The sequence below is a fragment of the Anguilla anguilla genome, chromosome 3 (genome assembly GCF_013347855.1).
Source record: "Anguilla anguilla isolate fAngAng1 chromosome 3, fAngAng1.pri, whole genome shotgun sequence".
In the NCBI taxonomy this organism is placed as follows: domain Eukaryota; kingdom Metazoa; phylum Chordata; class Actinopteri; order Anguilliformes; family Anguillidae; genus Anguilla; species Anguilla anguilla.
In genome coordinates this window covers 12134431-12162283 of record NC_049203.1, presented here as the reverse complement: position 1 = coordinate 12162283, position 27853 = coordinate 12134431, and the positions used below count along the sequence as shown (strand labels likewise).

The 27853-nt window shown below is 41.9% G+C and overlaps 2 protein-coding genes across 2 annotated transcripts; both read left to right on the top strand.

Moving 5' to 3' along the window:
- Positions 1–368: 368 nt before the first annotated feature.
- LOC118222541 (adhesion G-protein coupled receptor G4-like) lies at positions 369–15854 on the top strand. The gene is made up of 30 exons (XM_035408205.1): positions 369–384; positions 1099–1292; positions 1354–1732; positions 2276–2373; positions 2543–2604; positions 2876–2915; positions 3274–3311; positions 3657–3805; positions 4157–4243; positions 4360–4488; positions 4697–4773; positions 4889–4956; positions 5107–5152; positions 5269–5291; positions 5475–5626; positions 5903–6032; positions 8229–8338; positions 8938–9142; positions 9414–9579; positions 10476–10616; positions 11025–11150; positions 11473–11518; positions 11910–12013; positions 12456–12577; positions 12842–13107; positions 13227–13332; positions 13518–13798; positions 14294–14395; positions 14682–14837; positions 15314–15854. The coding sequence occupies exons 1-30, from the start codon at positions 369–371 to the stop codon at positions 15418–15420; spliced, it is 3726 nt and encodes a 1241-aa protein (XP_035264096.1). The 3' UTR covers positions 15421–15854.
- Positions 15855–16566: 712 nt separating this feature from the next.
- ch25hl1.1 (cholesterol 25-hydroxylase like 1, tandem duplicate 1) lies at positions 16567–21638 on the top strand. Its single transcript, XM_035408734.1, has 2 exons — positions 16567–16610; positions 19990–21638. The coding sequence occupies exon 2, from the start codon at positions 20045–20047 to the stop codon at positions 20966–20968; it is 924 nt and encodes a 307-aa protein (XP_035264625.1). The 5' UTR covers positions 16567–16610; positions 19990–20044; the 3' UTR covers positions 20969–21638.
- Positions 21639–27853: the final 6215 nt, after the last annotated feature.

Here is a 27853-nt window from a genome sequence, read left to right as displayed (position 1 = left end):
ATCAGTTTTCTATTATCTCCATGGTATATTTACTATTTTTAAAGTTCTAAGCTATTGTGTTGATGTATGGAGATGTGTATTTATTTTCAAAGCTTAATTCAAGTTTCTATAAGGATTTATTTCAGTTTATTTCATAAAATGTATCACTTGTCCTAAAAATGGACAAAATCACAGGTTGCTTGACATTAAACACTACTGTCACAATGTGGAGTACATGCTTTGAACTTCAATCAAGCTGCACTTCAGTGGAAGCATGAAGTAGGAAGATTTTTTTAATGAAAAAAATTGCATGGGTTTTAACACAGAACTGTAAAATGGCTGTTTTTTTTTCAAACTCTTTTCAGAATTGTGATGGAAGTCAGACCACAATGGTTCATGCAGATGGTGGGCATTGCCTGTATCCTGTGTTCAGGTATTTAAGAAAATATGTAGGAACAATATTTAATGGCCTCGATAAAAATATAAAAAATCCCATAAAAGCCATGAAAATATAACAATATTGCTGGTGAAGAACCATTTAATGAAGGGAATAACTCTATAAATCCTTTTATTTTATGGGATGGCCATTAAATAATAAGTTAGTCTACATGACTTTGACATGTTTTGAAAAAATAAATTTTGAAAAAATAAATTTTCATTTTAAATAACAATCAGTGAATGTAATGGATGTAATATTATAACCAGGTATTTGGTCATTTTTTTGCTCATTGTCATTTTGTGCTGCTATCTGTGATATTGTAGTTACAATACATATGCTGGCTTCAGTGTGATTTCAGTTGAATTCAGCAGTGTGACTCACTGTAATTCTACAGTGTGGTTTGGCAGTAAGATTCAACGTGATTCAGTGTGATCCAGCTGTTAGATTCTGCATGTTTGAACACGATTCAGTCCTGAATTTTAGTGAGATTCAGTGTGATTTAGTGTGATACAGCAGTGAGATTCAGTGTAATTCTGCAGTGTGATTCAGTGTGATTCAGCAGTAAGATTCAATGTGATTGAGCACGATTCAGCCGTGAGGTTTAGTGAGATTCAGCCATGTGACTCTCCTGACTGATTCAGGAGTGTGAGTGCCCAGTGTCGTCTCTCTGTGACTCCCAGGCTCCTCCGGCCGCAGCCTCTGGGGCAGCAAGGCCGTGTTCAGCGGCCGGCACTGCAGCGCAGGGTACTGGCAGCTGGCCGAGGGGCGCTCGGTGCCAGCGCTGGACGAGCTGAGCGTGTGCGTGGCGCTGAGCCGGAGGATAACCTCGCCGAAGTGGACCGCGTTCACGTACAAGCAACAGGGCGGGACCAGGGTGGAGCTGGGCCTGGCGGGGGGGTGGCGGGGCGCTGCGCGTCTGGCTGTTCGGTGACGAGTGGAGCACCGCCGTCGACCTGCCCCTGACCGACTGGCACACGGTGTGCCTGAGCTGGTCGGGCCGCTCCCGCGACCTGCGGCTCTACGTCAACGAGAGCAGCGTCCTGGAGGCGCGCCTCAACGAGACCGCGCCCGGCCAGCCCTGCTGCCCCGCCGCCAATGGCACCCTCACCCTGGGGGCGTCCCATGGCTTCGCCAACGGGCAGGTCGTCGTGGAGACGGGGAGCAACTTCTTGGGGGAGATGTCCCTGTTCCGCATGTGGGGCAGGGGGCGGGGGGCCAACTTCAGCTGCTCGGAGGGCGACGTGGTGCGATGGGACTCCCAGGACTGGGACACGCAGGGCTGCCCCCCCCAGCCTGATGCTGGTCTGCAGTGCGGTGAGACCCCCCCCCCCAAATCCTCTTTCTCTGCTGCTCTTCTATTCCTCCTTCCACACTGCCCTGCACCATTTCATCTAGCCCAAATCCTCACCTTTCCTCTGGCCTCCTCCCCCAATGCCCTCTGTCTTCCTCTTTTCTCTTGTCCTCCTCATAGCATCTCTCTCCTCCTTTGCCTCCTCCAAATCTGCACATGCTTTCAAAAAACCTGAAATACAGATTCTTCTTTTTCTTTTATTCCACGGCTATGAAATGAACATTCATAGTCCCCTTTGCCTTAAAAAGTCAGTGGCTATTCCTGGAAGTGTCATTTTCTCAAGACTGATATATTATTATATTATATTAAGAATTCACAATCAATCACAAATGGAGTAACATAAAAGGACACCAAAGCAGTAATGTAGTAAAACAAAAAGCTGTGAATTTTATTGCCTTCACGTTAACAATCAAGCTTAGGTCATGTCATGAATTTTATTACTGGATAAGAGGTTGCATTTAATTAGGTTGATTGAACAATTCGGTTATTTTGTCTTTTGTTTTCAGGATGGTCTTTGTATGAAATTCAGATGAAGGTTTGCATAATCCACCAGGACAGTAATAAGACTCATGCAAATTCACTGGAGCATATTGTGAATCTCTGGGTAGGTAGACACAGACTTGAAATAATGTCACGTATAAATAATTTGATAGATTCATTATGCTGTATGAGGATGGTATGATTACTTTTTTAACAGAATTATTAATAATGTAGTAACATTGACTTTATTTGTCATGTTGACCTTTTTTAACTGTTCTTTCAATGTTTTGCAGCTAACCACCACGTTTCCTAGCAACATATCCGTGCTTACTATCTCTGTTTCTCCTTCAGCAAGGTAGGAAGAGTGCAATGAATTGTAATAACCTGTAATTTAACTGTGTATATATTGACTCTATATGTCTTGAACTCATGTACTCTCTCTCTCTCTCTCTTTGTCTCTCTCTGTACGTGCGTGTGTTGGTGTGTGTGCATAACTCATGATTGCACATAGGTGTGTATTACTAAAGATATTGCCATCTTGTGGTATGAAGTGAAAAGAGCCAGGTATTCAATGTGTCTGCTTGTTTATATCACCTGTGTCCCATGTGTTTCAATGCTCACTTCAGGAACCACAGTCTTCATGCGCAAAACACAGAGGGAGACCAGGTGCGTTTCTGTCTACACCCTCTGCTGGATTTTCCACGAGGATGACAAACATCGCTTGCGAGAAACAGGGCATATACAGGAAACACTACTGGAATGTCCTAGACTCTCTGCTAAATATGCATCGTATAACCAAATCTTCTAGTGTACACTACCCAAATCTATTTCAGAAAAACAGCATTATTTATCTGTGGGTGTTACATCAAAAAGTTTGGTTTTGAATTCCTATTTGGCATCCATACTGTGATGCAAGGGGGATGAAAAAACCCTGATTATATCCTGCATTACAGTATTCTGTGTGAACAGTGATTGCGGGGATAAGTGGAGCACTGTATGAAACACATGTTCTTCAATTTTTCAGGAAAGAAGACCTTTTCTGAAGGCACCAGTGAAAGTCAGGTAAGATTAGGGTGGGGTGTAACGTTTCAGACTTCAGCTATCAATGTGCTAGCACAGGGGTGGATAAACCTGGTCCTGGAGAGCACAGGATTCGCTGGTTTTGTTGTTATTCAGCTCATAATGGAGCAATTTAAGCAACTGAGTGATTAACTCAATTCTCCTGGTTTCTTGGGTCTGAATTGTTTGCTGAGAAAAGACCTACTCCATGACCATGGTTGGTCATCCTGAGCTAATATTTAATATTTCTAAAGAATATGCTTGAATGTTCGAATACAGTTAAATATCTATGCATTCAGAGCAACTTCCTGTTGCGGTAGCACATTTGTCGTTTTTGTGTTTTGCCAGGTTTGAATGCCTGGTGTACGTGAGTGTCACCCCCAGCATTGATGTGAGTGAAGCCCAGGCAGAGATCTGCAGGCTGCTGAGTGTGAAGTACAGCAACGAGATGCTGACCCTCAACACTGAGCCCAACAGCACAAGGGTCAATCCTGTGGGTAGGTGTGGAGACTGCCCCACAATCACTGGAAAAATCAACACTTGACCAACCCATCAACCAAGTAACCAACTAAGCAACCAACCCATCAATCAGCCAACCAACCAACCAACCAACCAATCAATCAATCAATCATTCAATCAATCAATCAATCAATCAATCAATCAATAAATTAATCAATAAATTATTCAAATATGATATTTTAAAGTCCTTTTTGTGGACTACAATTGAATGAAACACCCTTTGGAAGCAGGAACTCACCTTCTTAGCTGGGAAAAAACAAGCATACACCCATCTGGATAGCCCTGATTTAAAGATTTCACCTGTTCCCTCTTTCACGCCTGCTGTACAGAGGCCCTGCCCACGGCCACCCCACTCCCCTCCAATTCCCCGGGCAACACCACAGCCTTCACCGATCCTGCCAGCAGCACTCCAACAGGTCAGTCCCCAGGAGCCTGAGCCCAGAGATGCGTGTGATCAGGCTGGCGTCCATTAGAGAAGGTGAAAACACCTCTGCTCCCATAATCCCTTCTGTTTGCTCATTTTCTTCAGCAGAGCCTGAGGTTTCTGCAGTGACAGGCTCTCCCGCTGTTACCTTGCCAACTGCAGCTTCCTCCTTCAGCCCCAGCAGTGCTTCTTCAGACCCAGGTCACCCATGGACGGACAAGGGACAAAAAAGCTCAGGTCAGCAGCAAAGAGCATCAAGCACCTTTAGGAAAGACCATGTGGCTGGTGTCTATGAATCTACGCTGTCGGCTGATTGTTTAAAAAAAACGGATGCTTATTCTGTGCCCTGTCTTGGCTTAGTTGCACTTATAAAGATATCCTACCCTAATAAATAAAAGGTTACAGTTATTGACTGTTTAACAATTGGGCATTATATTTATTACAGACATATTTTTCATGGTCATACTGAATGTGATTGTGACGAGTGGCAGCCAGGATCCAGCAGAGACCATCCAAACCTGGGTAGGATCTGTCAGTTGTCTCGCATGGATGTGTGTCCATTGCCACAGATGCTGTTGCTGCTAATTGATGTTAAACTTTGAGAGCTGACCAAAGCTCCTTGTTTGCTTGGTTATAGCTTCGAAACACACTGGAGTTCGAATGGATGTTAGTTCTGAACTTTGCCCTGCTAGCTAAGGCCCACAGGTATGTTTTAGCTGCGGGCCCGACACCTGCCTTAACAGGATTTTTTTCTTGGCAAAGTTTTTTAGTTGCCTGTTGTTGTTAAGTTTTTTCCAGTCACATTCAGGTTGTTTAAGCCTTTTGATTCTGATTCATTTTTGTTTTTGTTTTCAGTCAGATGCCTTCAATCTTTGAACACGGTATTCCAGGAATGTATAAGGTGAGCACTTGACTGGGGGCTAGATGTGATCAGGTTTAGCTGTCCCAGCTCTGGCTTATAGTTATTCCAATTCACTAAATTCAGAAAATGTTTGCCTGTTTTCTTCTCTCTTACAGACCTCCATGCCAATGCAGCCAAGGTAGGCGTACATCTACAGTGCACTGCGTATTTTCATTCTCTAAGTTCACTCTAATGTGATTTGTCATACAGGTGAAATATACCACTGATATACATACATGTACAGTCAAGGTGTAACTCATTTTGTATTAAATCCATTGTAATCACTTAGTAATCTCTCTGTTTAATCACATTTTTCCCACAGCCACGGCTGTTCCTTTCAGGTTTGCGTTCACAGGCCGCAGTTCAACATCACAGAAACCGCGGAGCTGATTTCGGGTCTTCTGATTAGGCCGTACACCAATGGCTCCGTGAGTGTGGAGGCACGCCCTGAGGAAATCACCATCACATACATAGGTACAGTGTGTAAACCTTGCCTCTGTCCTTGGCTCCTTATAATCATTGCAATGGCCCATTTTTAGCTTTCTGTTATTACACATGCCTTTTTCTCATGTGACAAAATTAAAAATGTACATTTTTGATATGTTGTGTACATCACTGTGTCATTGTAATGGATGGGCAATATGTCTAAAGCGCACAACGCGGTGTAATTCACCCTCCATAACTATAACTAGTACAACTAGTACCACTACCACCATGACTGTCATTCCAACAAAGACTCTTCCGCTCCAGAACCGGGATGGTGCCCTGAGCGGGCGGAGTTGACCGAGCGGGGCCTGTATGTGTGGCCACAGACTGAGGCTCTGGGGCGGGTCAGCCAGCCCTGTAAAGGGGCTGCCACTGAGGAGGCCTCCAGAGTCTGGTAAGGACTGAGCTGCACCGGTCCTTCCCTGAGGAGGTCAGCTCCTGTGCACCATACAATCTTCTTGCATTTTATGATGAGATTTTCTTCCGTAAACAGACATGACAACCTCTTTAGAAGGCCAGTGTTCCTGCTTGCCAAGCCTGCATGAAGGGGGACACTGGGAAAAAGTTAGTGGGGTCAACAAAGATCCAGCAGTCTTCCCAGTGAGACAAACAGGATTTGCATTTGCTCATGAAAATTCACGATGGCTATATATAGCATTGCATTGTGGAACACTAAGGAGCACAGAATGGGTAGCATGCCGAATTAGCATACCTGCAGCTATTTTTAATCCTCTGTCTCCCATAATGAATGAATTAGGGAACAGCAGCAGCACTCAGAAATGTGAATGAATGACTCATATCTCATTCATATTCATGACTGCATTAATAACCATTTGTGAACTCATCATCATAATTTGTATTAGTTTATTCATGCATCCCCAGTTGAATAAAACACAGACATGCTATTAATATACTTTCTATTTATATTTACATCATGGAAGCTCTCATCCAAATTTAATTACTGACATAAAGTGTACTTAATTGAATAGAATGTAATCATGTATGTTCAAAATGCAATATTTTGTATTTCTCACATAAAAATACATGACATTTATTAGTAATATATAAGAAAGTACATAAACTGTACTTTTTCTGTCCTATTTCATGATACCAAGGGAGTGTGTACAGTAAATGCATGTAAAATTTATATTAGTTATATTGCATAATATATTTTTATAAGTTTATTATATTGCAATTTGTATTTCACAGATATCTGCAATACGACATTAGCTATACAGTCACAAAAATTTAATTAAATATAAATTTCCTTTTTCTAAAAGTTTCTTTGTAGAAATACACACAGTAAGTTCATATCACGGTAATTTTTTTTGATGTGGAATTTTTGCCTTTATTCCTGTGATAGAACTCAGTTGATTGGCTGTGAGAGGCAAACATCATCTGTTGCCATGGAGTGGCACAGGTGTACGAACTGAGGACGAATTCCGAGTTTATATTCCCGTGTTGTTTCAGCTCGTTTCCTAACGTCATTCGGTACACTTTGGTGATGATTAATTTCCAGACCGCGGTAATAGGAAGCAATTTTCATTAACTAAATGATTAGCTAGTGTAAGGGCCCAGCTTTCTTTCAGGGAGGACCGACAATATAAATATTAGTTATGAAAGTCTTATCGCCATGGTTAGGTTCAAATCTAATGACTAAGTGATAAGGAAATTGAGTTTACTCATAAACCAAGCAAATGGGTCACCAAGAAATGTAGTGTTTTTTCCAGAGCACATGATTCATTGAGACGAAGACCAGCAAAGCTTTGCCATAAAAACTGAACTCAAGTAAACAAAAGGTAAATTGCTTCTTAAAAGAACAGTCAATGTCACTTGCTACAAGATTAGAAGCTCTGGTTATTGTAGATTATTTCCAAAAAATCAAACACAAATACAAACCTGAATATATGTAAAGGAAAATGTATATTATACAGTCTGGGTTGTATAGTTAACAATTTTTAATAGAAATGTTGTATATAAAGTTTTAATACATCTATGTTACACCAACATTGCACAAAAGTTTTAATTAAAACAGTTCTCACTCAGACAGAAAGGTGCAGATGACCATGTTGTTAGTTGTCATGTAAATAGATTGTAGGGGCTTTACTACAAGTTTGTGGTAGAATCTAAAGCAGAGGTCTCAGCAGGAACTGACCAAATAAGGTAAATCTGGTATTGTACAACTTCATCAATAATTCTTCCAAACCTGGGTCAAATAAAAATAATTTTAAATGAAACATTTATTTTCATCATTATTTGAAATAGAAATGATCATTATTCTTTCATAGCTGTGTACACTGTGTTTTTTCTTTGAAAGCTCTCCAGGATTGTCTTCAAATTTACCAATCTAAGAAGATAATGTATTAAAAATATTCTCCAGGTGTGCTTGTTGCTCTGTCAGTGCCTCCAGTCATTTTGAATGGATGTCTGTAGGTACATGGAGTTTTCTATTTACCTGTTCTATTTAATTCACAGAATATTATCAACCATTAATTAATCTCTTAACAGAGTTTAAAGATAAGCCAAGCAGGGGATAAAATGTAATGCAATGTAAAATATTGAATCACACATTAAACATTTTTCTGTGTAGTGGGGTGAATGGGACGACGGGCAAGGCGACCTGGGCTCCCCCAGACCTGCAGCTCTGTCCATCAGTGGAGACCACCATCTCAGATCTGAGCCAGATCAACATCACTGCCAGTGAGTGACATGCACATCTAGGCATTTAGCAGATGCTCCTCTCCAGAGCAACTATCACAGCTCATGTTTATTTTAATATTAAGTTAATTTTAAAACAGCAAGACACTTACTGAAGCAAATCAGATAAAGTAACTTCCGTAAGGGTTGAACAGCTGCTCTCCACCTGGGGATCAGCCCAGCAGCTGCTGAACTGTTGAGTTTCAAGGACAGTTGAAAATCCATACAAAATCCAATGACCATGAAGGTCTTATATTTATTTATTCCCATTTTCATTTTTCTCGATTTCATTCCAATTAAATGTCAACAATTTGCCTTGAAACATCTCAAAGGGCAGGCCAGTCCTGTTCCTGGAGATCTATGGTCCTGTGGGTTTTCACTCCAACCTTAACCCAAGCACAGCTCACTCAACAGCTGGAGATTTCATTGAGCTGCTAATTAGGAGAACCAGGTGTGCCAAATTAGGGTTGCGATGAAAACGTACGGAATGGTAGATCTCCAGGAACAAGGTTGGTCAGGCCTGTAACATTTGGTACATTTGTTTTTATTTCCATGGTTTCCTTACGTTCTGTTTTAAAAATAAAAAAAAATCTGTTTCCCAGATAACTCAGTGGATATGGTGGACATAATTGGGGACCTTATGGGAAACAGCATGCACCTGCCCCTCTCCCTGGTTGAGATTGTACTGGACAAGCTGGTGGAGGTGGTGAATGTCAGCCAGCTCTCCTCCTCCATGGCTTCGGATATGGTCAGCATCATCGATGACATCTTACAGCACGGGAGCGACCTGTCGTCTGTCACCAACAAGTAAGTGCATCTAATAATGCTGCACATACACTGTCTCTGGTGTGTCGCTAACCAGGTCTACATCACTGTTGATCATGTAATTCATGTGGATGTACTTATGTTCTTTCACATAGTAATTAATTCTAGATAAGAGTGAATGCTAACGGAATGAAATGTCCTGTGGTTTGTTAATCTCTCTCTCTCTCTCTCTCTCTCTCTCTCTCTCTCTCTTTCTTTCTCTCTCTCTCTCTCTCTCTCTCTCTCTCCCACCCTCTCTCTCTCTTTCCTCTAGGATCCTGAACATTACAGGCAGTATTGGGGACAAGGTCTTGTGCGATGGGTCCGCATACAACACCACCACACCCTCCCTGGCCTTGTCACTCGTGAATGTGAACTCGTCCCAGTTTGACGGCCTCACCTTTGGGGTGTCCTCTTTCTCCCATGGCCTGGACCCCAAGGTGTCAGATTACACAGCCGTGGAAATATAGACGAGACCAGCAACAGACCTAATGAACCTCATTAGGAAGTAACATATCTCACTAGTGCCTTGGCCAAGAATTTTATAGTGTGGAGGCTGTGTTTTCTTAAAGACACTTACTGCACACTGTGACGCTGCAAGAATATAAAATCAAGTGCATGTTTTTGGTGTGCGTTTGCTAGGTTTTAACAGACTTTTAAAATAATTTTAAAGAAGGACAAAATCAGTAGATGAGGCAAATCACAGGTGTTGGTGCTCTTTAAGAAAACATCAATAAAATGAAATTTGTGTATAGGAATACTTTTACAGGATGGGAGTAGAAAGTCAGTGATACCAGAGAGATATAGGAACACGTTGCCTCTTTTTTCATAAAAATGCATGCATTATACATTAGCAGTACCCAGACAGTAGTCTACTGTGTTTATTACTGCTGTGTTGAGTCACAACAGTGTGCAATAAACAGGCTTAGCTATAACTACAACAAACTGAGTTCACAAAAGAAGCAGCTGTATTAATTTGCACTGTGCAGTAAAAGTACTGTACGGAGTTTCCAAATCAATAACATGCTTCATTAGGCTTTCACTACTCTTCAAAGGGAGAATATGCCCTTGAACACAAAGATGCATGAATATTTCATAAACAGGACAACGTGTTCATAATCTGAAAGAACCTTAAGTTGTTGTGAAATTGGAAGCGATTTCAAGAGCTTTTGGAGCAGACAAGTAAGGAGCCCTTGTTCAAAAATATAAATGTAACAGACTTTTCTGTTTAAAAGGCAGAGATAGAAAAATAAGGTCTCATTTGTGTGGTTTTATGGAATGCTATGCACCGTGAAGGTGACAGATACATTTATGTGGGCTTTTCTCCTGTGAATAGATCTACATCAATGAGAAGCTCCTGAATGACATGGTGGCATTCATCTCTCTTCCGCAAGAAGTAGAGGACTTCTTTCCCCAGGGCGAAGGGACCCAGTCTCGCATTCAGTTTCAGTTCTACGGGACGCCTGATCTCTTCCAGGTTCCCACAAGCACTGCTTATTTCATTTAAAAGCCTATGAAAGGGGGCTGCCGGGGTGCTCATCCTGTTAAGGCACTGTTTTGGATGCATGGATGTGCCCCACAGTCTGATATTGAAACCAGACAGTGCCAGTGTGGGCTGTAGCCAGCAGCCCCTCAGGGAACCACACAATTAAGGCTAGTGTTGCTCAGGGAGGGAGGGTGTCAGTTGGGAAAAGTAAACTGGATGTTAGAGCAATGGCAAAAAGAATTAATTTTACTGCACAGTGACCTGGTCCAAAAGAATGTGAGAAATAAAGTGTATGACACAACCTTGCGCATACAGTCTGGCGGGCACTCATTAAACAATGAACCGTGGCTAAATGTGGAGAGGCTAGGATTCTCACTGCAAAATCTCTCTCATTCCCAGGACCCTGGAAATGGGCTGGAACTGTACACCCACGTGGTGTCGGCAAGTATCACGAATGCCACCAGGGACATCAAAGACCTGGAGCAGTCAGTCAGGGTCACCCTCCACCACCACACACCGAACGTGGTGAGTGACAGGGATCACCAAACTGATCCCTCCAAATTAACTGATGATGTTAAAGTGCCTAGATCCATATTCACAAAGAAGAGGTGTGCTGATCAGGGGGCCAGGTTCCCATTGGTCCGTATCCTCATCATCACAATCCTGGGATTGTCAGTACAGGCATAGGCACAGGAACAGGAATTTTAACTTATCTACGATCAGTTTTATCTTTTAGCTCATAATACACAATGTTAAGATGTGGAAAACCTGATCCTAGATCAGCACTCCTGCTCTGGAGACACTTTATTATTACAGCTCCTGATCCCTTTCTCCATTTCCCCTTCAGCACAAGGATAAGGTGGAGTGTGTGTTCTGGAACTTCCACAGTAATGGTACGTTTTTTGTCTTTCCTTTAGAATGCCTGGGGCTTTTCTGTTAATGGGACAGACTCAAAACAACAACACATATACCTATATTTCTATTGCACTAGCAAAGGGAGGACCACAAGGCACATTATCTTCAACTGGCAGAAAATACATGTCCCAAAAAGCATGTCCTGAGCTACAGTCCATGTTTCTGATTGACCATGGCAGAGTATTCCAAAGATATATCAGGGAGTTAAGGTGGATCTCAATTACATCAGCCTTTGAAAGTGAAAAGAAGAATTTTGAAGTTGTTTCTGAGTAGAATAAGAAGTCCGTATAGATGATGCAGAGATAAAGATTCATGGGTTTCTTTACTTACTGTGTCTGTTTTGCTGTGTTGAACTTTTGTGTGCTGAAGGCAATCGAGGTGGATGGGACAACACAGGGTGTGAGAGGAACAGCACCACTGCCAACCACACCACCTGCCTGTGTAACCATCTTACACACTTTGCCGTGTTAGTGGTAAGGCCTATATTTACCAAGGTCATGCTTACAAATAAAAATCCTGATCCTGGTGATAATACTACAGGTGTGAATTACTCTGCTTGTTCTGTGAAATGACACATAACCAAACCACAGTTTGATTTCATTGTGATTCATATGATTTGTCATGCATTGCCTCAAACTTAAAAGCAAATACACTTTCACTTGTGACATTGTACAGAAGCTTTTAATAAGAGTGACATTGCACAAGACGGCTTGCATTCTTTTACATGCAATACATTTGTACAGCAGGATATTTACAGAAACACTTTAGTCACCATGTTCAAGAGTACGATGGCGGTGCCGATGGGGATGCCATCGACTCTGCAACCCTGGAGTTGCTAGCCCAGTTTTCCAACTGTTATGCTACTCTTGTTGCCCCAGTGACATGAACCCTGTCCCCCTTGGCGTTTTTGTACAGGACATGTCCAGGTATAAACTTAGCAAGAAGGACGAGAGGATCTTGAGTGTCATCTCCAACCTGGGCTGCGGCGTCTCCAGTGTGTTCCTGGGCATCAGTTTGCTGACATACTCAGCATTTGAGTGAGTGGCCTCAGGGGGTCAGCAGTGTGCCATCACCGCTTTTATTTTATTTGGAGGGGGCAGGTGTTTTGGGGGGGGATCTCCATTACCTTCATTACTGGATTAAAAGATGTAATTGACATCTTTTCACGTCTCCGGTCCTGTTCTGTGCTCCCTCATTTTCACTCTTCCCTTCACTTGCTATTTACTTCCATCCTTTCTTCCCCTGCTCCCTCCTTCAATGGGCCCCATCTTCCCCCTCCTTTCTGGCCTCTCTTCCCACAGGAAGCTGCGTAGAGACTACCCATCCAAGATCCTCATAAACCTGTCCCTGGCCCTGCTGGGCCTCAACCTGGTCTTCCTGGTGAACTCGTGGCTCTCCTCCTACGGCAACGTGCTGTGCGTTGCCGTGGCAGCCACCCTGCATTACTTCACCCTGGCCTCCTTCACCTGGATGGGCCTGGAGGCCGTGCACATGTACCTCGCTCTGGTCAAGGTCTTCAACGTCTATGTACCCTCCTACATGTTCAAATTCTGCATTCTGGGCTGGGGTAAGACAGCAGGATGGATGAATAAATAAGCTTACAACGACCATGGCTCAGTTTATCTTAAAACTCCATTTTAACATAGCTGATATTTTGCAAGGAGATGTGGTTGTGTTTGTGTGCAGGTGTCCCGCTGGTGATAGTCGGCACGGTCCTGGCAGTAACGCCGGAGGCCTATGGCAGCAAGCTCTATGAAGACAGCCCAGAGTCACCCGTCAGCACAGAGCAATTGTGAGTGCGAACTATAATGCGTGTCTGTGAATGTGATCTTCAGAGTATGTCTGTGAGGGTGGCCCTCAGTGTGTGTCTGTGAGTGTGATCTTCAGTGTGCGCCTATGCCTTACTTTGCTGTATGAACACAATTAACTTTGTAAATAAAAGACATTTTAACTGAAGAAGAACACTCTCCCCTCCAGTTGTTGGGTCCAGCACAACGTGGTGTTCTACGTTTCCGTGGTGACCTACATCTTTCTGATCCTGATCTGCAACATTTCGGTGTTCGGGCTCGTCTTGGTTCAGATTCGGAAAATGCAGGTCAACAGGCCAGCAGGCACCCAAAATGGCCTTTCGCAAGACCTGCGCAGCGTGGCCAGCCTCACCTTCCTCCTTGGCCTCACCTGGATGTTAGCTTTCTTCTCCTGGGAACCATTCAAAGTGCCCCTGTTCTACCTGTTTGCAGTCCTCAACAGCTTGCAGGGTGAGAGACACACTCAGCAGAAAACACAAACAACCTCTGCAGCATCGATTAGCTTCAGAGTCTATGCCTGTTTTTTTGGATCAGAGGCTGTGCTTTAGTAGTTCAAACAATGTACCAACATTTCAAAAAAGAACCATCGCCAAACATGTTGCCGAACACTGTTGTCAGTATATTCAATATGAAGTCCATGTTCTTCATGTCTTCATGCTGCTGAGGGGCACATAAACTCTTTATTTCTCAAAGTTGCTTTGCACAACTCAGGATCATTGATCCGCAACTTCATGGAGATTTTGTGTCAGGAATTTGAACACATTTTGTTGTCTTTAAAACCTTGGTGTTATCGATCATAAACGATATCCTTGCACGAGTTTAGAAACCTCATTTGTTAGTTTGACCTCATTTGTCAGCCAAACCAAATATAAATCATTCGGACAGAGAATCGTCCTGTTGTCAGTACTTTGTGAGTTTTGATTTTGTTGTGTTGGTGTGCTTCAGGGTTCTTCCTCTTCCTGTTTTACTGCCTGATGAAGGAGAACGTGCGCAAGCAGTGGAGGGTCCACCTGTGCTGCGGCCGTTTCAAATTGAACGACCAATCAGGTAGCACCGACCTGCTGTTCACCTGAGGATGCTACACGGACAGACAGATGAAAATGTACTGATATTCACACCCAGTAATAACTCGGCTCTGGTAGCTAATCCTCAGTGTTTTTCCTAATGAAGGAAGACAAGCATTTTATCATTTGTGAATACAGCTGCATGCTCAGGCTTCAGGGGGGAGGGCATCCCCAGGTGATTTTTTTGGAAATAAGGCAGATGTGGCAGATAATACCACACAGATCGCTAGCATCTGAAGCGGGGTCGTGTTTACATGACTGTTGTTCAGAATGGAGCCGGTCCATGGGGGTCGGCGGGAAATCCAAACCGAACCAGATGGGCCGCACGCCGTCCGTGAAATCCGACGATTCCAACGAAACCAGAAGAACCTCCAGCTCTTCCAACTCTGGTCAACAGCAGCCCAGTAGCTTCCGGACCAGCCTGGGTAAGAGAAAACCGCTCTACACTGCAGGACAGAGGCTCATACAACATGATGCAAAACAATTTGATGCAACGCTACGCAGTATAAAGACTTCAGCCAGATTCAGATTGGTAAGCGATTGAATGTCTGCAACAGATGGGCATCCCCTGCAGCTTCAATAAGAATTAAATTAGTTCCCTTAGTTGGGGACGTTTGGTCTTTAGCTCTGAGAGATATTTGTATCATTTGTTGTATACTTTGGCTGTGGCGGGCTGGGATCTGAAACTGGTAACAGACATACAGACATACAACTAGACAACTTCCCAGGGTTGCATCATTTGAAAAAATGAACGCTTGTCACTGCACAGCAGATTACAGCCATGAATCAGAGTGTATTATTAAGGTGCATATATTCAGGGCAGCACAAAGAGAATTAATTTGCCTGTGAATTTGTCCATTTCTCCTTTGTCCACCTCTCCATCTCTCCACGTGGGATCAAGACCTGATGTATGAAGATGGTGTGGTTTTTCCTCAAACCTACACGGGCGCCTCCATTCCCCCGTTCAGAGAAGCCCCTCTGTACTCCACCCACAGATTAAGACACTGAGATGCCCTCCTGGAGACGCTCAGTCCTCCATTTTGAGATCTGTCAGTGAATCATGTGCTGCTATTCTGTCCTTTTTTTGCTTCTCATTTCCTCTGTTTGCTCTTCTTATTTTATCTTGCTACCAAGAGTTTTGTGTTTTTGTCTGAATGTTTTTTTTTTTCAAATTTACCTGGAAACTAGTTGGTGAAATGAAAAATTAACTGCATTATATGGCCATCAAATAGAATTCCATTTGAAATTATTTGAATAGATTAGGAGATCAACAATTATACTGTAAAACATTCTGCGGCTTACTGTCTGTACAATTATACTGTGATATATGATACATAATTCTTTTTAGCATATTAATATTAACATAAGAAGTACATTTTAGGATTTCTATGTACAATTTCATCACTAAAAATGTGATTTTCTTTGGATTTTAGCTTTGCATTAATACCCACTGTTTTATTATTTGACATGTTAAATGCTGGAAATGATTTTACAGCAAATATTAATAGTTTGGTTGTGTTTTAACAAGGATATTAAAGGACATATTCTTATAAGTAATATATTTTTTTACATCGATTTTGCTTGCTGTTCTATAACTAATGTCTATAAGCACAGTTCAACTACTGAAGCCATATAGTTTGCAGTTTACAGTATTTGGCAGTGTTAGGGCGCACCGGCAGGTGTAGGCTTAGACAAAGCAGCCAGGACGTCGAAGTGGAGCAAGCAGTGATTTATTTTACAGGTGGTTCCCAAACTCTAGTGCAGAATATAAACAGTGCCCTAATACCCAACAAAATGAATATAAGAACTGTACAAAAATAAACAAAATGTGTATGCAAAGGCTATGTCTTGCCTAGACTCAACCAGCCTCTCCGGGCCTTCGCCACAGCTCTTATAAAGCTGTAGCTCCTCCCCTAGGACAAACCACACATACAGTTTACCAATTAAGACAAAACAGACACAAAATGACAGATAACAACAATTATAACCTAACATATGGTACCATAACACTTTAACAGAAACATTAAACAAAAACTATATACAGGGGTACATAAAATGCAATATAACAGTTATACGTTCCTATTTTATCCCCCCCCCCCCAATATTATAACAAAGTGGTTGCACCCGCGGCAACTCCTCTAGAAATTAGGATGGTCTGGGCCCCACACCCTTTTTGCCAGTCCACTCAAACACACCACGTAAGTATATGTAACACGCTCATTTTCTTTACCGCGTGATTAATGGTTTCCATACTTTACTGCCTGTATCATACATTTAAAGCAAATAACTTATGGCACAGTCCTGTTTTTATTAGTTATCGCCGTTTATGCCAGCAGACCTATTCTGGCTATTACAAACAGCGGTAGTTACATTCAAACAGCCTCAACTGTATAGTTTCCGACACCAGCTAGTTTGCGCCTTTCCATACACAATCATTTTTTTATATTTGCCGGCGATGTTAAAATTGTGAACGAATGCCTGCACACAATTCAAGTGTCCGTGTTTTTAAACTTCGAAGCTGCAGACACGTGACATGCAGTAATTGCTGAGCTTGTTAAAATCGCTGATTTTCTGTCAGTGGAACTCCCTTGCTATACCACAAGAGGGTGTGCTTTTCCGAGCAAGTGAGTTAAAGCACCACAATCCCAGGGTGTGACGTTGGTTCATATGTAGAAGCTCATTGCCACAGTGTGAAATAAATATGCATTTACAAATATAAAACATTCTCAATAATATTATTTAAATATTTAGTTAAATAGACTGTAAAAAAACGTGGCTTTTAATAAAATGTTAAAATGCATTATGATTATAATACCTTTATGAATATAAAATACGTTGTGTTATTTTTGTTAATGCTTTTAATATTATTGTTTTGATTCAAATGTCTTTTTCCACTTTGGATTGTGCAGTGCAGTCTGTATTTTGACAGTGACACAATTTTTGTCGTTTTGGCTCTGTACACCAGCACTTTGGTTATGAAATGAAACTATGAACTTGAACTTAAAATGCCAACTCAGCTTTAATTTGAAGGTATTTACATCCATATCAGGGGATCTTTGTGGAGAAAAAATTAGAGAGAGACTATTTTAACCATTTTTATTACATGCCTGTAATTCCTATGGAATATCTGTAAATCCATAGTCCTACGGAATTGTTACATATGAATATACACAACTAGTGTGGAAAAACTGTGGAGTCATAGTGCCTTATTGCATGAACTTCCAGAGCTGTACTGTACAAGGCTTGTTAACAAACAATAAAAAGGCAAAAAATAGTAAGGGATTCCAGACAACAATTGGAACAGAGGCAATGCTCCCATGTATTCCTTGAATCTTTAATTTCTAAGAGTATCCAATGTGTTTACAAAACCAAAACCACAGCCATTTTACTATAACCAGTGGATGTGTCCATATCACAAGACCCACCTTAATAACACGAATTTGGCTTGTGGTGAGCTTGCAACATTCCCACAGGAATAGCCTAAGATGTTAATTAGCATAATTCTGAATGAACGGGTCCTTTCATTCCCGAAGGAACAGTGTGCCTTGTGGAGGATCAGGCACTGGAACATGAAATAAAATGAAAACAAAGCTGCTTGGTGGGCTTCTGCACATGCATGGAATGCATCCCGCTGATGCGTTGGCTGCACTGCTCAGCTGGCAGATTGCAGAGAGAAAGGGCCCGGCAGCTCGCAGTGTAAGGTTCAGGGTTGTCTGCGTTACCCAAGGGCGTTTCAAATCTAGGGTTAAGAAAACAAGAAATGGAGTAAAATTTTGGCTTAAAATAAAAAAGATATCAATATCACAGTGGACATTTATACACTTCAACATAGGTTTCCAAGATTGAATTCTGAGCTGATGTACTTTTACGGACCAAAATTTTGAACGTAATATTCAAAACACAATATTAATAAACGATGCAAGATATTTAACACCTAAATTGTATGGTGTGCTTAAATTTTAAGTTAAGTAAGCGTTAGAAGTCTAAAAATGTGACTACTTGTATTTTTTTCCACATGAAATGTAAATAGACGTTCAGCTTGTGACCCATTCTGGAATGTGAGTGCCTGAAATGTTCTGGAAACCGCTATAAGTAAGACGGAATGTTTTAAATATAAGGAATGGTCGCGATTTCCTGAAAACAGAGTGTGGCATTCAGCCAGTAATTCTGAAGCATTCTTCATCTTCATTTAGTAAGAGGATAAACTAGGGTCAGGGATATAAAACGGACTTAGCCTGGCTTAGACTAACGACCTTTCCTGTTTCCATTAAGTACTAATTTATGGAAGTTTCCCAAAAGCGTATATTGAGCACAGATTGCAACTTGAAATTATTGTTCTCAGTCCCAATGCATCCTTGTCATATTCCAGGAAAGAAGCCACATTAAAAAAAAAAAAAATTAAGTGCCTTATGTGGCCCTCTAATTAAATTCAGTTTTCTTTGCCCACAAATATGTCAGACATATGCTTTGGGAATCCCATTGCGTAGTTCTCTTGCCAGACTTTTTAGGTCACCCCTTGACTGATGGTAGGACAGGGAGTTAAATAAGGGTCCCAACCTTTTTTGTTCTCAGAACATTCTGGAAAACTTTGAAAGGCATTCACTCAACATGCAGAGTTGCCCCGTTTCCTGGATGTCCCTTTAAAGCAGTTTTTAATGCCAAAAGAACATTGGAGGAACAGTCTAGGAACATTATTAATATTTTTGTTATTCAAGTTCATCAGTGCATGCTAGTTTTTGCTCTTATACAGACCCTGTTGTGCAGTATAGCAGAGGATCTGGCCAAAATTGAGGTATGATCCCTTGTTTGGTCATGCCCAAGAGGGACACTTGCAAGCAGCATAAACAGTGCCCCCTGCTGTCATAACATGTAAATGCACCTGGATCGGACCATGTACATCCCTGGCAGTCTGTACAGGATCCACGCATGTCATTGCAAAAGTGATTCACTTTTCAAAAAAGTGATCTCTTTTCAAACTGCCTTGATGATTTTTTTTTTTTTTTAAAGGTTCTGCCCCCAAACATTTTTTTTATTTTTTATAAATGAGGTTACCACAAATCCAAACTATCCATTACATAATAGTACATCAGGACATAATGTGATGCAATAATGCAACATTAAAAAAATAATTTACATTGTGATTGTTTAGAAAATTGCAGTAGGGACTACTGAATAAATGTAAGAATCAAATTGATCTGGTTCATTTTCAATTCCAGCTGAATTTTTGGGGGTTCATACAGTTTTCTAACATTTTCAGCAGTTAAATAAATTCCCTGGTTAATAAGGATTTGCTCAGACAAATGCAGTTATTGTCTAAAAAGGATGCACAAGATCCTCTCATATATGAATGTCTAATTATTTCCAAGTGCAGCTGAAAAGCCTTTTTTTGCAAAATGTGAAAAGTAATTTTGCTAAAGTTAATACAATTAACAAATGCAGAATTTCATTGCACACCTACCACAATTCTTGCAAACTATCTCAATGAAATTGAAGATATAAAAATCACAGGAATCCATAACCATGACCTGAAAACTGGAATATGCAGTACCTGTCTTGAGTCCCCGTTTCTGGATTTAGGTACTGTTGGGAGGAGGAATGGAATGAGACTTCAGATTTTATAGCTCCAGGTCACATGCACTGCTTCATAAGAGCTGCCCGACCTCCTAGCACAGCAGTGGCTAGCCAGGCTGCGCAAGGGGAAGCAAGGATGTGGAACTCCACCTCAAGCTTACTGCCCCCTCCGGAGTCCCGGGACCTGTTCCTGCAGCCCCTCTGGGACCACATCCTCCTCCACCACCGTGCCCTGGTGTCTTCCCCCTTCCTGCCCGTCTTGCTGGCCTTCTCCAGCTACGTCCTCTTCAGTCTGCCCTTTGCAGTGCTGGACCTCCTGGGCGAGAGGGCGCCCGTGTTCCACCGCCACAAGATCCAGAAGGGGCGGCGGCCCACACCGCGGATGATGGCGGCCAGTTTCGGCCGGGCGGCCTACAACCACCTGGTGTTCGTGGTGCCCGCCGCCCTCGTCGGCGGCCTCGTGGTGCCTCCGCCCACCCTGCCTGACTCCGCCCCCACAGTCAGGGAGCTGCTTGCCGGTCTGCTCGCGACCCTGTTGGTCTTCGACACCCAGTATTACATCTGGCACGTGGTGCACCACAGGAACCGTCACCTGTACAGGTGGGTGCACGCCCTCCACCACGACTACGTCGCGCCTTTCTCCTGGGCCGCCGAGCACCTGAGCGCGGTGGAGCTCATGACTCTGGGATTCTGGGGCAACCTGGACCCCATCCTGCTCCACTGCCACCCCTTGACCATCTGGGTGACCACCGTCGTCAGCATCTGGCTGTCCGTGGAGGACCACATTGGCTATGACCTGCCATGGACCCTCAACCGGCTGGTGCCCCTGGGCCTGTTTGGGGGTGCACCAGCCCACGACATGCACCACCAGAAGCCCAACAGCAACTTTGCACCCTTCTTTTGCCACTGGGACAGGATCTTTGGTACGGCTGCCAGCTTAGAGACAGAGACTGACAAAATCCTCTGCAGAAAAGAAAACTTCTAACCACCAACACAAATCAGATTCACCGTTTTCATCTTTTTTCTCTTTTTGATGGGTTTCAGGGTTTAAGAAGCTTTAAATACGAATATTTGATTTATTATGCTTTTCATTAAATGTATTATCTTGTTTTGCTGCTTGTTCCTAAGATATGTTTTTGATATGTATTAAAAGAAAGTTCCTCTGAATGTGGTACGTTGTTCGCCCAACTCAAGATCTTAAGGCAGCCAGGTTACTCGTTATTTTAAGTAGAGCCACCTTGAAATTATTTTACAGTGCTATCAGCCAAATGAACCCTTTCATCTTCGGGCAATGCTAGAGTCAACTGTGCCGTGCCCTGGGTGGCTTCAGGGCACAGTCAGCCCTGGCACGATCTGGAGTTGTTACCAGGCTGTGGGGTCCATCCATGCACTAGAACAGTGCCTGAACAGGAGGATCCACCCAGCAGTCCCCAGCGTTTATTTATTGGTCAGGCTTTGGGGTGTGCAGTAGGCCTTGGACAGAGTATAAGAGTTAATTGCTCTTGGCATATGGGGTCAGCAACTATGAATTAAATTCAGAGGCTGCACCATTTACCACCTTATATGACATTAACGTGTTGTGTTATATGTACTGCGGGGATTCTGACCTGTTGAAGTAGAACAGCCTCAAGTCCTATCACGGCAGTGATTCTGCATTAGTTATTCATGGTTTCGGTGGACTTGCCTAATATCAGGCAAAGGTCCACCGGTTTAACACGCCGAGGTGCTCCGGAGAACATGCACACTCAGCCTTTTCTCTGACACACAAAAGCTCCTTCAGCGCAGGAGGTTTGTGAGGTCTTAGTTTTCCACTTGGGTCCATTAATGAGCCTCCAGGGACTTAACTTCCCACACGCCGCACTGCACACCACGGCTCTCCCCGAAGTCCACTAAGTCACAAAAGCTGCCTTCACAGGACACCGGCTCCGTGTTACACTTGTACTTTTTCCAGCGCCATTGTGTGTGTGTGTGTGTGTGTGTGTACACTATTTTTGAAACAATTAATTGGAAACGCCTTTTAGCATTCATAGTTCTCATTTGGCTTAGCCGTTACTGCTTCATAAGTTAACCGAAATATTCAGAGAGCATCAGGATCAACCTGAATAGTGAATAATTATTTGTATGTTTGGAGACGTTTTTCCTACTTGTCTGGCTACTTAATCAGAGGTACTTTCACACTGCGAATATGAGTGTGTTTGTGTATGAACATGTGTGTGTATGTGTGCCTGTGTGCTTGTATCTGTGTCTCCACACCACCCAGCTTATGTTCAGGCACCTGAAATCAAACTCTCAAATGGAGCATTCTAGATAAACTTCATGAGAAGATATATCTGTGTGAGACTCATTCATTTAAGAGAACTAGGTTATGTAAAACTTACTGGGGTGAATTTATGATATGAAATATGAAAAAATAACAAGCGTTTGTCTTGTAGCAGAGTTGGGATCAATTCCATGCCAAATCAGTCAATACAAGAAGTGAATTTGTCATATTTATGAATGATGGAATTAATGACTGTAATTTTACTGAACTGAATGACCTTCACATTAAAATGGGCCCAGTTAGTAAAAACATACTTCAGAATAACATGGAAATGTGTGGGAGACACACCGAGAGCCGACTGCCCTTACTGATGGACAGATTTCACTGCAAGGACACAGTTGACCTAGCTGGTTTGCTCAAATAAAAGAAAAATGAAGATATCGTAACAGACCAACCAAAACAAAGGGAAACGTTTATATGAAAATTTATTGAAAATCAAAGTGGTCATATTTATGTGTCCAGACATACAATTAGGGCACCGCAGTAAAATATCAGTAGTTTCAGATCTCTCGTTGTTTTTCATATATTTGGCTGTGAATGCTGATGTTGTATCTTTTGCATTTTGTAATGAGCTGGGGTCCCGAAGGATCGGTTTTGGGCTAATAAATGGTGAAACTGAGGGGTAGTCCCAACAGACAAATTCCTACTACAAAATTAATTAGCAAATAAATCGGGAATAACACTGGAACTCCTTATTTAATTAGGTTTTAAACTCAGTTGTGGAATGTGAATACATTCTTAATAGAACTGTCACTATTTTGGCATCAAAACCTAATTTATTGCTGAAAAGCCTTAGAACGCAATGCTATGAATAGTCCATTAATTGAAATGCCAAGCTCATGAAATTATTTTAAGTTGAATGATTAATTGCACTTACTTGGCTGATAACTCTCAAAATTTAACCACTATTAAGAATGTTAAGAATTAAGAATTCAGTAACACTTATCAGCAGTTTCCCAAATATTGTCGAATGAAGGTGTGTTTGCGCAGTACTGACGCATGTTAGTGGAAATATGATAAATGTGTTCCTTTCCAGCTTGTGATTCAATGCAGACCTTGACCTAGCTGTGTTCTGAACCTTGAAAATACTTGATTTGCTTTGTTATATGAATAAGAACAGCAGCACAGCCAAGGACATTCTGCACATGCTGTAGTGTGGAGACGTCTCTTCACACTCCAACCACCAAGTTTCTCACTGAAGCAACCTTTAATAGTCACCCACGTAGTGTGAAACATCATCTCATTCTCGATGGAAAATGTTTTTTGAGAAATTGCTTGCAGGTCATGAGTGCTATTGCTCACGCTGCAGAAAAGTGTGCTTCACTAAGGCTTTTATCCGAGATGGAACAGGCCTGAATAAATGGTGGAAAGTCGTCTATTTTTCTTTTTTCTCGCCGTGACCATGACGGTGAATGAGTGTGGTTGCCAGCTAACGGTCCCCAGTTGCATTGTCAACTGCCCCATCTCTACAGTACTGTTGTGCACCTTCATAATAGCACCTATTGTACTGCTGAGCTGTGGAGAGAATGCCCTCATTCACAAGGGCATATCACATAATCAAATACAATGGTCTAATACAGCCACTTCTGACTTTGCCATCATAAATGCAGCATGCTGTCAGTCCTCTTTCTCAGTCAACAGTGAATATCTCAATCCTGTATGGCAGAAGCCAAGGATATCTGTGTTTGGTAAGCATTATGCAGAATTTTTTTTGAAAAGTTTTCTCTCTTATTGAAACTCATCTTCTATATTTGGTTGGTTGTGCAGATTATTATTGAAGACAATGAATGTAAGCCTACAGGATGTGGAAAAATATTTTGAGTTCAGGTTTTTGGCAAGCGCACCCTCTTCTGACTAATGAGGAAAATTAAACGTTCTTATAAAATAATTTACACAATATATTTATTGACCAGAAGTAACAACTGCCGTCATATTTAGCATGCTTAAAATGTTCATAAGATCAAAATTTCAGTGCTCATTAAAGTCAATGAAAAAAGTACAAGTTGAGGACAAATTAGGCTATAATAACTTATATTACAGTTGAAACTGATGCAATACAGTATTGGACATGCAGTCTCCAGTGGCCTCCAAAGCAGCCAAACAGCCTATGAAAAAGGATGTACCTGATGTTCATGCATCAGATAGCACGTTTTTACAGTACTTGTCAGCCCTGCAGAATCTGTTGATAACTTGGTGGGAGGAACATGAATGCTGTACTTTTCATTCCAATCAAAGACTGGTCAAATCACATTTGGGAACAAGATATTTCACTTGGTACCTCTCCCTCCTCATTCCCCTCTTGGAACACAGCTTTACATGTTCTCTTCAGACAATGTGAGGGACCCAAAAAACCTGTGTGCAACAGTTGGTGAACCATAAATCAATAAATCATTTATTCATAACTGTTCTGCCTGCCAATGTATTCATTTTTAAATTACATATTGCATTTAGAACCATGTGGCGCTAATGAACTTGCAATATGGCTCTCGGGCTGCTTGTGCAGAAATTCATCATAAATGATTAAATGCTCATTATCTTGCCTAAGCAGCACTGAATAAGCAGAGGGAGTGCAGTGTGACTCATCTTTTATATTTCGCTGGAATGAAGAGGTACCAGGCCAGTTTCACGTGATTAATCAAGTGAAGATATAAACCATGTGATGCAAGTACACAGTTGGCAGAGTAATTATTGCAGGACCTGTTGAATCCATTTGCCCGTGAGAAGCCCTATGAAATGTTGGCTCATAGCTCCTGCTGGGCACTTCATGTAGTGCAGGTAATGATGTCATTCTTTATCACTGTGTGAGTGGATCTTTGATTATGGCTATGCAGGACTGTACCCTTTACCCGAATGGCAGTGTTCAAAGTCACTGGGTTCATTGAGCCGCTGTGTTTCATAAACCTTTCATCACACCACATATATGTTTAAAATTTAAACATAATTTTGCTTCGGTTTAGTTTTGGATGACAGGCAAGCCTTCTGCCTACTCATATTGAGAGCTAGCATTCCTCAAAAAAGGGTCCTCAACCCCAGTCTTGTTGGGGATTTAAGATGAAAACTAATACCAGTAGTGGACATGAATGAGAATGCTGCATGACTGTTGCCCGGACAAAATATACGGTAACCCTATGAGCTAACTGGAGGGGTAATAATTAGTCATGAATTTGTAACCATACTCACGGTGAATGTAAATGCAAAAAGAGAGTCCCAGTCTTTCTTACGCTATAATTGGAAACATGCTACAAAATTGAACCAGTGAAAGGGAACAGGTGGGGTGGAGTGGGGGGTGGAGGGCTTGTATCTGTAACCATGCAGCAAACCCATGTAGCCTCTTTTTTCCTCCTTCATCTGCACCACTTGATTAACATCTTTTTTTTTTCTAATGAGGCCCACAGGTACGCGAGGGGAGAATACATCTTATGACACAGAACACAGAGAGCGAAGGATGGCAGTTAAGCTCTTTTTGAAGAGGTCTCCTGAAAACCCCTAGTCAAGAGGGTTAGTCTGATTAGATGTTTAGCTGTCCGCTGTCTTGTTGTGGAGGTTGGGCGGTCACAGACGGCTATGATGTGGAGTGTGGATTTTTAAAAACACAATTTTTTTTTACCCCCCAAGCTCACGCACCTCATGAAATGAAAATGACATGGCTGGAGAATTGTTGTTGGGAGTGTTTACGCATGCCAGGCACACCTCAGTAATGCCCTTGAACCCTTGAAATGAACTCATTGAGACTCATCACTGAAGGGAGGATGAACCTGACATGCCACAACGGCATGGCTAAACGTGTTCCCGCAAAGCAGGTGTTAATGAATCTGGAAGTGAGAAGAAAAAAGCACAGGGGACAAAAAAAAAAAAAAAAAAAAATATATATATATATATATATTCATCAACAATGCAAGCTGACAGAGCAGGGTCAATGCTGAATGCATTATCCCTTCATGGGCGGGGCATTTGTTCCTGTGGCAACAGTCTACGGCATGTATACGAACCCAGTGGAATTGATGCACAAACGATCATATTTGTGACAATATAACCCCTCGACAAATGTATTTGAACCGCTTTGAAAACGTTTGAAAGAAACGGTAAATGATTCATGAAACCCTGTGAAAAGAGAAAGTAATTCCACCTTTGTATGATAAGAACGGTTCATGAATATCAAAGTAATTTGTCACTTTGTGAGTGAAAATGTCAAGCAAATACATACAATTTCAGGAATTGTGAGGCAGTGACCATTGTTTGCGTCTCCTTTACTGTGAATGCAAAAAATCTTTAATAAATCACATTTCTGTATTTTTCTGTGCACTCTCTTTGTATGGTCAGTAAAGAGCAATTTGATTAACACTGGCGGAAACCAATGCTACGGAAAGGTTATATATGTACATGATACAGATTGCCTTATGAAACTGATAAAAATTCCCTTTCATTAATAAAGTGAAGAGACAAGACCTTGACAGGGTAATTTGAATGTAGATTAGTGATTCATAGAAGCAGTGTGGGCACTCAGGAACAAATCAATGGCATCCCCTACATCTGTATTGGCTACATGCAGTTGATTCCCTTTGGGGGGTGAACGGTCAGGGGCCAGTTTGCATATTATTTTATCAGTGAGAGAGTGAAAGAGAAAGAGAGTGAGAGAGAGAAAGTGATGCATTGTATGTGACAACCTGTCATCAGTACAGAAGGGCAATGACTGTCGTAACCTGCAGGTAATTACATACTGTGTAGCACAAATATGGCAGTATGTTAATTTTGCTGTTTATATCATATGTGCATATAATATGTGTGTATTAGTTTACAGGTTGTAGAGTTGATTTTTATTTTATATTATTATTATTATTATTATTATTGTTTTTTAAATTAAATTAATTAATCTATTTTTGTTATTAATGTTGTGTGTGTGTGTGTGTGTGTGTGTGAGAGAGAGAGAGAGAGAGAGAGAGAGAGAGGAAAACAACATTCTGCACTGCTATAAAATCCAAAGGGCTTGTATGTTTGTATGTATGTATGCCTGTGGAGGCATTGTCTTGGATAGGTGCTGCCTCCTCTGGTCCTGATCACATTTGAGGGTCTCAGCTGCTTCTAATCTCAGGCTACAGATGGATAAAACTGCCTCCTCGAAATGTTTGTGTGTGGACTCTCAGAGCTTGCATCATCATTTCAGGATCCCACATAATCTGCTTCTCCTGGAGCCTCTTTTCAAACCAAACAGAACCAGGCAAACCCAGGCAAGCCATGCCCGCCTCATTTCTCTGCACACTCACACACACACACACACACACACACACATGCGTAAACATGCACCCATGCATGCACGCATGCACGCACACACATATTTTTAACATCTTGTAAAAAGGATAAATTGATCTGAAAACACAGAGGGTCTCCTATTTGCTTTGTTTTTTTCAATGGTTGTCTTATGGGAATAAACCCCACCCAGTGTTTTCTTCCCCTGAAGGAGAAATATAATGGAACCCACCCATTCTTCTTTCAGCATTTAGGCAGCTTGACTGATGCCGGACCCCAGGCTTTTGTCTCCAGGAGCCCATTCCA

Coding starts and splice junctions, on each gene's coding strand:
- ch25hl1.1 (XM_035408734.1), top strand. CDS start 20,045: ATGCACTGCTTCATAAGAGCTGCCCGACCTCCTAGCACAGCAGTGGCT.
- LOC118222541 (XM_035408205.1), top strand. Junction 4,957..5,106: donor CTGCTAGCTAAGGCCCACAG/GTATGTTTTAGC, acceptor TTTTGTTTTCAG/TCAGATGCCTTCAATCTTTG. Junction 12,014..12,455: donor CACACTTTGCCGTGTTAGTG/GTAAGGCCTATA, acceptor GTTTTTGTACAG/GACATGTCCAGGTATAAACT.